Below are 12226 nucleotides of genomic sequence, written 5' to 3' on the forward strand. Positions count from 1 at the left end.
CATACACAGCAGGTGTAAAACTTTCCATATCTAGTGAAATTGGATGGGAAATGGAGTTGCTAAACAATGGAGAAAGAACAATGTATATAGAATGTTTACCATCCTAAAAATAACCCCCTGTGCTTCCTGGAGAGGGGAGGAAGAAATTATTGCTGTCAGTTTTGTGTCTGTAGTGGATTGTCTTTGTGTGGATGCCATGCACCTACCAAAGCCTTTTATCACTCCCCTCCACAACTGCAGAGGGAAGGGAAAATATAACAAAGGATTCATGGGTTGAGGTAAACACAGAGATCGATCTGACAAAATACTGTTGGAAGGCAAAAGCAGTCTAGAATTAGAGATAATAATTGTTACTAAGAAGATCAGAGCAGGACAATGAGAAGTAAAATAAGACCTTAAAACTACCTTTCTCCCCACTTCTGCCCTCTTCCCAGCTCTACCTTCTCTCCCCCAGTGGTGCAGGGAGACAGGGAATGGGGGTTACAGTCGGCTCAGTTCACCACAGGTTATTTCTGCCACTGGGCAGGGAGAGGAGTCCTTCTCCTGATCCAGTGTGGGGTCCCTCCCACAGGAGACAGTCCTCCATGAGTTTTTCCAAGATCAGTCAATCCCACACACAACAGATCTCTGCGTAATGCTGCAGTGTGGGTCACTGTTCCATGGGATGCTGTCCTCCAAGGACAGGCTGCTCCACCATGGGGACCCCACAGAGAAACAAGTCCTGCAAGGAAACCTGCTCCAGCATGGGCTCCTCTCTCCCTGCCAGAAGCCTGCTCCAGCACAGGCCTCCCATGGGGTCACAGCCTCATCTTAAACATGCACCTGCTCTGGTGTGGGTCTCCTCCAAGGGCTGCAGGTGCATCTCTGCATCCCCATGGCCTCCATGGACTGCAGGGGAATCAGCTGTGGTGCCTGGAGCACCTCCTGCCTCTCCTTCTGCACTCACCTTGGAGTCTGCAGAGCTGTTCCTCTCACATATTCTCACTCCACTCTTCTCTGACCAAAATTACATCTGAGACATAACTTTTTCTCTCTTCTCCTTGAATATGTTACCGCAGGGGTGTTTGCACCATTTCTGTTTGGCCCAACCTTGGCCAGCAGCACATCTGTCTTGGAGCCATCTGGGATTGGCTCTGCCAGACACTGAGGAAGCTTCTGGCAGCTTCTTACAGAAGCCAGCCCTGTACCCCCTAGTCCTACCAAAACTTGGCCATGCAAACCCAGTGCAGTATCTTGCATCAAAGAACTCAGGGTACTGCAACTCACGTCAGTGTTGTCCTCTCCACGCTGAAGCCATCAGCCTTAGGATCCCCAGGGCAGTGGAAGGGTGAGCGTAAAACCAGGGAAAGAGTCAGACACTAGAAAGTTAGTTTATGTGTCATTTTTGCCTGCACGGTATTTGAGCTGCAGTCATTAGTATGGAACTAAACTTCTAAGAAATCTTGGATTAAAGGAGGAAAAAAAAAAAAAAAAAGACTTCTTTTAAGATATGTTTTTGCCCATAGTAAATGTGTAACATCTTGTTTGGAGTTCAAGCAAAATACATTGTAACTTAGTTGTAACAAACTGCTAATTAGACGTTCATAAATAAAAACATGGCATTTTCTACTCTCATTAATTAAGGCAAAGTCTTTCTGAATCTGAAGGTATCTGGACTGCAGTGATCTCTATTGTGATCATAAGTTTTAAGATGAACAAAATCCATTGAAGCATCTTTAGCTATGGTAATTGTGCATTTCTTGAGGATCTTTGATTTCCCACATAAGCTTTGCAATATTGCAATTCATTGATTGTATTCAATAAATATCTTTGGCTTAGTTAATTCAAGGAGCAATTTTCTAGTGCCCAGGTGGTTCTTATCTATGCTGTTTTAGCTTCTGCTTAGATTTGTAGAACCATAGCAACATTTACAGGTCTGTGAACTCTTAGTTTTCTGGCAGGGAATTTAAGCATAGATCACTAGTTGTTGTCACAGTGGTCACTGTCTGATGCTTCAGTTTTGGCAACTACCACTTCAGTGTGTTAATCTTTTTCCTAAACTTTTTTTTTTTTCTCCAAAGAATTCCTTTTTTTTCTTCATTTAACCTTCATGTCAGTATTAGGGTTCTTTCAGCAGTGGTTGTGTTATCATCACATTCTTCTGCTGATTAGTCCTTTTTTCCTTTCTGCCTCTCTAAACAAAAAGATGATCTAGGTATGGGTTAGTGCCCCTTAGCCATTGAGATTTTGTTGCATTTCATTTTGAAAAGCATCAGGAAATAAAACACTGAAGGACCTGTTTGCCCAAGACAGTAATGCATGAACACAATTCTCTGCTCCAATTCACCAAAGTAACAATGAAAATTTTAATGATGAATCAAGTACAGAAAAATAATTGTTGTCACCTGTATCTCCCCCATTATTTTCTCTTTTAGGTGATGTTCTTTCTAATGCTTGCATTTCTTAATGGGGTCTCTGTGTCTGACTGCAGATGTTGTACACCCACTGTCTTTGCACTGCTGTATGAGCTCTCTCCATGTACTCACCACTTCCATCTTCTTTATTCTTCTTCCCTTCTTCCTGGAGTGAGAATAACTGGTTTAAAAATAAGAGTCAAGGAATAGCTTAGGTCTTTTAGCTGTATTCTGTACTCTACTGAATCTTCCAATGCCTCCTCCATGATCAAATTGTCTTTTCTTTTTTTTTTTTTTCTTTTTTTTTCTTTCTTTGTTTCTCTACTGATGGGTCCTTGGACCTGAAGGTTTTTTAACTCCTAACCCACTACCCCCAATAAATGAGTTCACTGTTACTTATACTACAGTCAGTGCAGCAGACACCATTTTGATTTTTTCATTTATGTCCAGATTAAAAATTAATAGGTTTGCATTTATCAAACTGCATGCTCATTAATTTTATTCTGTAGCATTGCCCACTGATCTTATGAATAATGCCTGTGTAGCAGCAGCCCTGTGATTATCATCTTTTTCTCTGCACTATGCTTTTCTTTGTAAATTCTTGCAAGATATGAAATCCATTGCAATTCTCAGATTGTTCTTCAAGCACCCATTGTTTCCTTTTGTTGCTGTATTTGTTTCATTATAGGAAGTTCCTTGTATTCTATTGATTAAATTTATCTCTGAGAGCTACAGAGTTCCTACTGCAAGTTTCTTTTCTAATATTTTTTATACGTTTTATTTCAGTGTTATGAGGACATTTTTGATTCACCAGTCTGGACTGTGTAATTGTTTCCGTGCAAACTCCATCTCTTTCAACTTTTTTCTAGTCTTTTTATTCAAACATTTTGGCCAGGCTTCCAGACAGAAAGCAGTTCTCTGTCAACACACATCCTTTTAAAACATTAAGACTCCTTTTACATCCAGAGATAATTCATCATTTTTCCTGGCCTTTATGTTCCTGTCACTCACATACTTCACTTTTGCAGAGGTTGATACTTCTTATATTTCCACTATAGAGTTTTATAACTCATTTTCCCTGCTTTAGTCAACTGGAAATTATAAAACAGTAGGTGTTTCAAAACACCTGTTATCCTTAGGAGGGAGTGGGTGATAGAGCCATACATCATGCTGAGGGTGGATGGACTTCAGCACTGTGTGACAGACACTCAGAATGAGAGGAAGAAGAGAGAATGAAGGGAATGAAGGAAGCTGGAAGTATGTATTGTATGAGGGGATGTGGGTTCTGTCACTCTTGAGAAATAAAGGGAATTGACATGCAGAATGGAGTGGAAGAGGATCAGGATGAGGGGCAGTTGTTTCTGGAGGGTGATACATGTTTTCTCTGCTGTGCTCAACCCACACTGAACTAAATCATTGTCACTGTGAACTAAGAACCATACTATGAACCTGAGAGTCAGTACTAAGAGTGATTGCCATCGCTAACCCAGAAACCAAGGAATCTATTCCTTTTATAAAGCAGAACTGATCAGGTCCCAGGTTTGTTGTTTTTCTGCCCTAAGATCCAGTGCCTGAGATTTAACTGCATTTTGATTCAGTGAATCCATCAGGCTTTCGATGCTCATCACCTTCCACTGCGATTCATTTCATGTCTACATGAGTAAGCTTAAGCAGTTCTCATTTCTGTGCTTGGGCTGTGGGGGAACAACTCATCTGCTGGGTGGACACTGACCAAGGCTGTGCAAGCTGAACAGGGTCTAGAAAACTGCTGGACATGATGCAGGAAACTGTAGAATGTAAAAAGCTATGAGAGTCTGCCAAAAGTTACAGACAGCACCGTGGGGAATACCTGAACCTCAGAGGTGATTAAGGCAGAGTTATATGAGAAACAGCCAAAGTCCACAAGTAATTGCACTGGTGCATTAGAGGCCACCAGGGCCTTGGAAGGCCATTAGCACCCAGATAGCCTGGTAAGGAACACCATGAAAAATAGATTAATGATGATCTCACTTATTCTGCCTTAATGGGTCAGGTGCTGGAAAGTCTCATAATCCATTTCAGTCCTTACCAGCCCTACACGGGGTGTTATTCATTAGTGTTTTTGTTTGACTCAGAAGCATAATTTAGAGGAGAGCCTCCTGATCATTCCCAATTCCCATTATTTAAAGTGAGCAGAGCTCACAGGGTTTTAACTGGATTCCTCTCCTATGAAACTAAATCAAGGTTGGGCTCCAGAAAGGCTCTCTGGCTTCTAAGGGGAACTCAGTTATTGCAACCAGAGTACAACTAGCAGGAGGCAAAACCCACTGCTGTGGGCAGTACTGCCATCCTAAACAGAAGCAGTGTGGATACTGGGTCCATGGTACTGGGATACTGGGACCATTTTGGGATGTGCTGCTTGCTAATGAAGATCTGCAAAGGTGTTGTCCTTCTCCCTGTGCTCCTGGGAGGGCCTGTTCATCTGTAGTGCCCTTGGAAAGCTGTGTTAGCTGCCAGTAGGTACCACCTGCCACACCAGCGAGTGTCTCCCCAACACTGTGAGCCACGTCTGTTGTTTGCTTGTTACATGCCTGGTACCCCACATAAGATTAAATGTAAGGCTACATTCAGTCCCCAAATACTCAGCCATAATCACTGGCTTTGGGAAGGAGAGCTTGGTGCAGTGCTCACATGGTCTGTGAGTTCTCATTCATTCATAGTTTTCCTTAATCAAGTTTCTTTGTCTCTCTACATACACTTGCAATAAAAGGAGCATTATTTTGACATTTTACCCTCTTACGGGAAGAGATACCATGTGAAAATTCAGTCTTTAACCCCATGTGTTCGACAAGAAGAAACCTCATTAAGTATCCTCACGAAGAAGTGTGTAATATCTCAGAACCTCAGCCTGTGGTTTCCAACAGCTTTAAAAATAAGCTCCAAGTAGTGACAGAAAGCATGTGCTGAACTGGAGAGGCAGGTTAGAAAATGATGTGTTTTAAGAAAACCTGAGTTGGTTTGGAAACTAAAAGAGAAACATAATTACCATTGTTACCACTGAAGAGGCATATTCCAGGTATGCATTATAAAATCATCTTGCTGATGTCTTAGCTGTACAGAATCCTCATCAAAACGATGAGCAAAAATATTATTCATTTGCTTTTTCTACATCTGAAAAAAAAGGTCCAATTTCTAAATTCTAAGTTTCTTGGTAGTCTGTTCCTGAAAGATAACTTTTGGGGCTTTCTGGCATTTGTTGGTTTTTTGTTGGATTTTTTTTCCCTCAGAATCTTAAAAAAGCAATAGGGAAGAAACCTCCAGCAATCACTAGGGTGCACCTTTATAACTATTAAAACTTAATTTTACTGAAAACTTCATACCAGATTTTTCTAGACGTAATCAAATGTGTGATTATTTTTCCAGAAAACTGGAAGCATCTCATGATAGATTTTTATATTATGCTGTGGTTCTTATGGAAATTTCGGTGAGATTTCAGTGATAAGCTAAAATGCCAAAGATAATGGAACTGTAAAAATAAAAATACTGAGACAATTATATCTCATAATAATTTTTCTAGTTTCAGTTGCAAACAAATATGTCAAATTTAAAACATGAAACTATAATAGTAGTTCACATTTATTGAGTTAATGATTTTATCATAATGTCCAAATGTTGACTTAGCATGGAGCCTGATCTCGGGCTCTAGAGCTGCAGGACGTAGCCTTTGTGTATTCTCTGGAAAATCAAAAAGTCCTTGAGGCTGGATCTTCTAACATAGATAAAAAGAACTGAATACTTACTGTTAGGAGCATAGCATTTTGCAAATGGTTTTGGTAGCAAGCAATGGTGTAAAAGATTCAATACTAAAATAAGTGAAGTTAATGCAGAATTAAATAAGCTTAATCAGTAATAATTGCAGTCTGTTGTTACAGTTTTTATATCTTTACTACATGTTCACATGTAGTAAAGATATATTTTAGTATATACTAAAAAGGTGTAACCTTTTCACCATTTTCAAGCAAATTAGTTTACTTATTTTTCTGTGATAATGTTTTTTGTTTATATATATTTTCTTTTAAATTACATTTCTCAAAATATTTTTGAAGACTGAGACTTCTGCTCATCAGTTCTTTAGCATTACTTATGTCTATCTTGTGTAGCAATGGATTGGATTTTTCATTGTGTTGTCATAGCCAGTGCCATTAACATGATCACTATTCTATGTCTCTGATTTTTATAGAGCAGTAGCTACTACGAATCTGTTTTGCAATTTACATTTGCTATCTCAAAACGTTGTGTAAGAAAGTGGATTGACATTTCAGAACATTACTCTAACATGAAGTAGGATTATTAGGCTTATTTTATAGCTAGAAAATTGGGACCCAAAGATGGTTGAGCTATATCTAGGTGTGGTGATTCACCAGCTGAGCTGCACACCACATTGCATAGGTACCCTGAATTGGGACTGGGGCTGAAGCTCATTCATCACTGAGTACTGAGAGTAGCTCAGATGCTCTCGGCATAAAAAGCACATGGATCTGTCAGAGCAGCTCCAGAGCAGGGCCATGAGGATGGCCAGTGCTGGAGCCCTTCTGCTATGGAGAGAATTTGGGTTACTCAGCCTGGAGAAGAGAAGGCTCAGGGTAAATTTATGGCACCTTTCAAGTACAGAAAGAGGCCAAGAAAGCTGGAGAGGGACTTTGCAAAAAGGTGCATAGTGAGGGGACAAGGGGTAGTGGCTTTAAACTGAATGAGAGTAGGTTTTATATTAAACATTAGGAAAAGTTTCTTCACTATGAGTATGGTGAGATACTGGAGCAGTTTGACCAACGAAGTTGTGGATGCCCCATTCCTGGGAGTGTTGAAGGCTAGGTTGGATGGGACCCTGAGCAACCTGATTTAGTGGAAGGTGTCTGTTCCTGGCAGGGGCACTGGAACTACATAGTCTTTAGTAATTCACACCCTTCACATCCAAACTATCCTGTGATTCTGTGTCTCAAATAAAAGTCCTAGGGCATATTTTTCTTTGGTGGTACTAAAATGTACAGGCTGCAGACATTTGTTGAAGAACCTAAAGAGTTTACTAAACAATAGTGTTCCAAAATGGTTAAATCATCTTTATTTTATGGGTTTTTTGTTGTTAAGAGCTAAGATTCAGACAGATGAATGCAGCTTTTCCATTATGGATTTAATATGTCACTTCTTCCTTCTGGTGTATTTAGCATTTTTTCACTGTGCTGATTAAAATCTGATTTAGATGATAATTATGCTGGTTTTATCATTCAAACACTCAAAATTGATTTTTAAATCTTTAGGTGGCTTGAACTAGACTTTTATTTCTTACCAGATTTAAAAGTCTGCTTACAGTATGTCCTTCTGTCATGTTGTCTGTGAATGCTAAATCACTGCAAAATTAGTAGATTTCCAGTTTTAAAACCAAATCCATCCTTTCTTCATAGGAGGAAGAACTAAGGAAAAGTGGAGAGGCCAAATACGCACACTTGAGTGATGAGCTCCATGTATTAATTGAAGTGTTTGCTCCACCTGGGGAGGCGTATTCTCGTATGAGTCATGCCTTGGAAGAAATAAAAAAATTCCTGGTTCCTGTAAGTCACTTATAACATTCTTCTTGATAGCTTATGGTTTTGTTGCATTGAGTTTGTTCCTTTTTTTAGACTAAGGAAAAAACACCTTCACTGCATTCTGCTGAACTTTTGTCTTTCATCCTTTTGTCACAGGGAGATGCCAAACAGGCCATTAAGTGTCACAGTTGATGCCCTGATATTTTTTTCTAGCTGTCTTATTATTTCCATTTATCAATGTTTTTTGCTTTCCTTTCTTCTTTTGTGGAGGAACTGGTAGATTAGTTTTGTTTTCTGATTGCAGACATTAGTCATTTGTATGAGAGTGCACTTTCAGGATTTTTGAATATTTAAGTCTGTAAAATCATTTTATTACATGTAACAATTTACCTAAATATCTTGCTAATGAAGTTAATGAATTTCTTGTGCAGCAAACAGGATGAGCAAAACATTCCTAAGACATTTCTGTTCACCTTATGACTCAAACCACAGTTTGGCAATCTTCCATCATCTAGGAGAGTCCAGAAATGTATCTAAAGCTGTGAACTTTTTCAATTTGATTTATACTAAATTTATCACTTTCTGAAATATTTACCTTCATGTCTATTGATTTTCCTCAAATTCTCTAAAAATTATTTTTTCCACATTAATAAATGCATTCCATGCTATTTTCATACTTAAATTTGTCTTAGCATTGAAGCATAAGCATACTAAATATTAAGTGAAGTAGAATTACATGAGTTGTTTTCTGAGATCTGTCCTGAGAGTTCTTAGTGCTCTAAAAATGTTCAGAACTTACATTCCTTAAAAAGAATATGATGAAAGCTTGTTTCTATTTTTGATTGAAAAAATGATGTGTAAGTTCAGGTCTCTTGATAATAATGGAGGAATTCAAAGAGTGCCTGTTTTAATGAGTAATAGGAAGCCAAGATAAGAGATGTTCAGGTGAGGCATATGAATACTTGCATGGCAGAATTTCGATGCCTTTTTTGCTGTAGGCTTCTTGGTGCAGGAAAAGGGGAACATGTTACAAGTAAAATATTGAAGTAGACTATTTAAATGTTAAATTTTTAAGAGCAAATACACATTTTTTAAAGAACACTATGTCGCTTAAGATTGTTAAAAATAAATATCTGGATATTTCTTTTAAAAAAAAAAGTTTGCTGGCATCAAGTGCCCAGAAATGAGCTACATTTAAATAAGTTGAATTTGTCTTTCTGATTTTTCCTTCCGATTTCCTTATGCTTCCAGTTTGGGAACACTAGTAATAAAATACCATTTAGAATTCTTTGAAATAACTGTAAGACAAGAAAACATTTTCACGATTTCTGAGTTTATGTTGAACGTAAAACACAAGGGACAAATTAGGTCAATATTGTAATGCTGGCAGCATGTCTTGGAATGACATTTTGGCTGCAAGCTAATGGTGAAGATCTGCCAAGCCATTACACTGGAAAAAGATTTATCATTAAGTAACATATTCCTGAAAAGTCTGGCATGTTATAGCTTAAAATTATAACAGCGCCAATTACAAAATTTACCCACCTTTGTCATTTGGATAATGCTATTTCCAGTTGTTCATGACTTTCCAAAACTTCAGATTGTTTCTGTGAAAGGTTTCTGTTTAAAGTTACCTTCTTCTGTCCTTTTCATTCTGGAAAAGAGATCCTGCATTCTAGCATGGTGCAATGAAAATGGCATCTGGAATTTTAACATCCATCATGTGTTCTGTTCAGCATGGGTGAATAAGAGAGACAGAACTGTGTGTTTTCAGAGTGCTATTAAAATCTGTTGTAATATTCAGCATCTGTACAAGCATATATTGTGGATGGCACTTTATTTATTTGGAAGGATTATATTTGTTTTCCAGCACAAGTATAATAGCTACAATGGAGGAAATATAAAAACAGGTTCTTTATTACGAGATTTTGAACATGGTTGACAGTGGCAGGAATAGACCCTGTCATAGAAGGCCACCATTTTGTCAGGCGTGATTTGCCCTTAGTGAAGCATTCATCACTATTCATCTCCCCATTTCACATGTATCTTTGCAAAATTTCCAGGAGGATTTGTTTCCATGATCTTTCTGACCTGAGCTGAGGCTGAAAGAGGTCAGTTTCCTGTAGTTTCCTGCATCTTCCTTATTTCTCTTTTTTAAGTGGGGGTTCCTTTTCCTCTTTTCCAGTCAGTGGGAGCTTCAGTGGACTGACATGACTCCTCACATACGATGGGCAGTGGCTTAGCCCTTCCTCAGCCCGTTCCCTCAGCACGAGCAGGTGCAGCTCACCAGGTCCCCTGGACTTGTGCACCTTCGTGTCCCTTAGATATTCTCCAGCCTGATCCTCTCCTGTAGTGGGCAATTCCTCATTCCCCCAGTCCCCACCTTTGCCTTCTGTGACCTGGGCAATGTGGCTGGAGCACTTGTCTGTGAAGACCAAGGCAAGAAAGTGATTGATGACCTCAACCTTCTCCCTGTCCTGGGTAGCAAAGCCTCCCAGTTTGCTCCAGAGAGGGTCCACATTTTCCCTAGTCTTCCCTTTATCACTGATGTACTTTTCCTGTTGCCCTGGCCAATTTTAATTCTGTCAGGGCTTCTGTGAGCTTTCCTAACAAGATACCTGGATGCTTGAGCAATTTCTGCACTCCTTCCAGGCTGCCTGTTCCTGCACCCACCCTCTGCTGGCTTTCTTTTTGAGTTTATCCAGGAGCTCCCTGTTCATCCATATAAGCCTCCTGTCATTTTTGCCTGACTTTCTCTTCAGTGTGATGCTCATTCCTGGGCTTGGCAGAGGTGATCCTTGAACATTAACCAGCCTTTTTGTACCCCTCTTCCCTCCAAGGAATCATAATCACTCCAAACAACTAAAAATTGTACTTTATGACTTGTTTATTAGTTTTATCCCCTCTGCTTCGTTTCACATTTACAAAGCAATTATTAACTGACTGGCTGTAACATGTTTCAAGGGTTTTTCACTCAGAAAGATTGCACTAGATAATTTCCTTTTTGTTCCCTATTTGCAGCATCTCTTGAGTTTGTTTTATGATGTTTTGTTGTTTATAAGACTTAATTTATTGCAGCAATGAATATTGGGATTGCATGACAAGGATAAAACAGTAGAATAGAACAGTTTTATTTATACCAAATCAAGGATGCAATAAAGTATTCAAATGAGTTTTCACATTGCTTATGAATTTTCTGAAGATTACATGAAATATTGCCCTCAGAAATTAAACTTGATCATGTCAGTGAAATGGAATAATGTTTTTATACCTTCTTCAGAAGTTTTAATGAGACTGAATTTTAAGATAAATGCCCAGAAACCATAATAAGAGAAAAGTAGATAAATGTAGAGCAATATTGAGAAAAAAAAAGAACATTTATTAACTGAAGCAGTTTTCATGAACAACTACTTTTGATTTAAATGTGATTACTTCTTTTTTACCTTCAACCTCAATAACAGGTATCCATATTTTTAGTAAGGGAGATTTTGCCTCCAGGCCAGAGTTAGAAACTGCAGTCTGTCCCACAAGTTAACACATTCCATAGCTGCAGCTCGGTCTCAGTTGGTGCTTTGGGCTCCTTCCAGCAGGTGTTTCAGTGCATGACTGAATCCCAGTGTCTGCAGCTCTTGGCAGCTGCCCCGCTTCCAAAGCCAAGCTGCTTCCTTTGCTGTCTGCAGCTTCCATTTTGCAAATGGTTTGAGGTCTGTGTGGATGCTGCCAGCAGGACATTGCTAACTGGTTGATAAGATTTATTCTGTAAGTGACTGCTAGTTCTTTGGTAGGTTTTATGCAAAATTAAGTCTTTGTGGGGTGTCATATCCAATTACTAGCTAGATACTGTGCTCCATTTTGGGCTGATGTTTACTTACTATGAACATTTGCATATAATTGACATATGACAAATCAGAATAGCCATGATTAAGGAGGTAGGATTAATCTCAGAGTCTTGAAAAACAACTGTCTGCTCCAATATTTTTCTGTCAACCGAATAAAAATGAAATCAAGAATGTGTTTCCAAAGTCAAGGTTTTATATTAACAATCCCATTTGGAACTGATGCTAACATATTGGAAATTATCCAGTATTATCTATGTGGAAAATACAAACAATAGGGACACCTGGGAGGAGGACACGTTTTTTAGATTCACCTTTGTGGCCAACAGATTTGATAAAATCCATAGGTATCTGACAGCCAAGTACTTCTGATCCTGAACTGCCAGGGACCTGGGTCTGTGTGAGGAACCTAAGGCTGATGTAAGATCTCAGTGCC

General features: G+C 39.0%; 1 protein-coding gene across 6 annotated transcripts in view; it reads left to right on the top strand.

The window, feature by feature from the left end:
- KHDRBS2 (KH RNA binding domain containing, signal transduction associated 2) overlaps positions 1-12226 on the top strand; it is a 380960-nt gene that overhangs the window by 148859 nt on the left and 219875 nt on the right. For all 6 annotated transcript variants that reach the window (XM_054280510.1, XM_054280508.1, XM_054280507.1 and 3 more), the window contains exon 4: positions 7832-7978. In XM_054280510.1, the coding sequence (XP_054136485.1) occupies positions 7832-7978 (147 nt within the window). The remainder of the gene's footprint in view (positions 1-7831; positions 7979-12226) is intronic.

Source organism: Melozone crissalis, unplaced genomic scaffold, assembly GCF_028551555.1.
Source record: "Melozone crissalis strain CALT ecotype California unplaced genomic scaffold, PUWL_Pcris_2 ptg000027l_1, whole genome shotgun sequence".
NCBI lineage: Eukaryota > Metazoa > Chordata > Aves > Passeriformes > Passerellidae > Melozone > Melozone crissalis.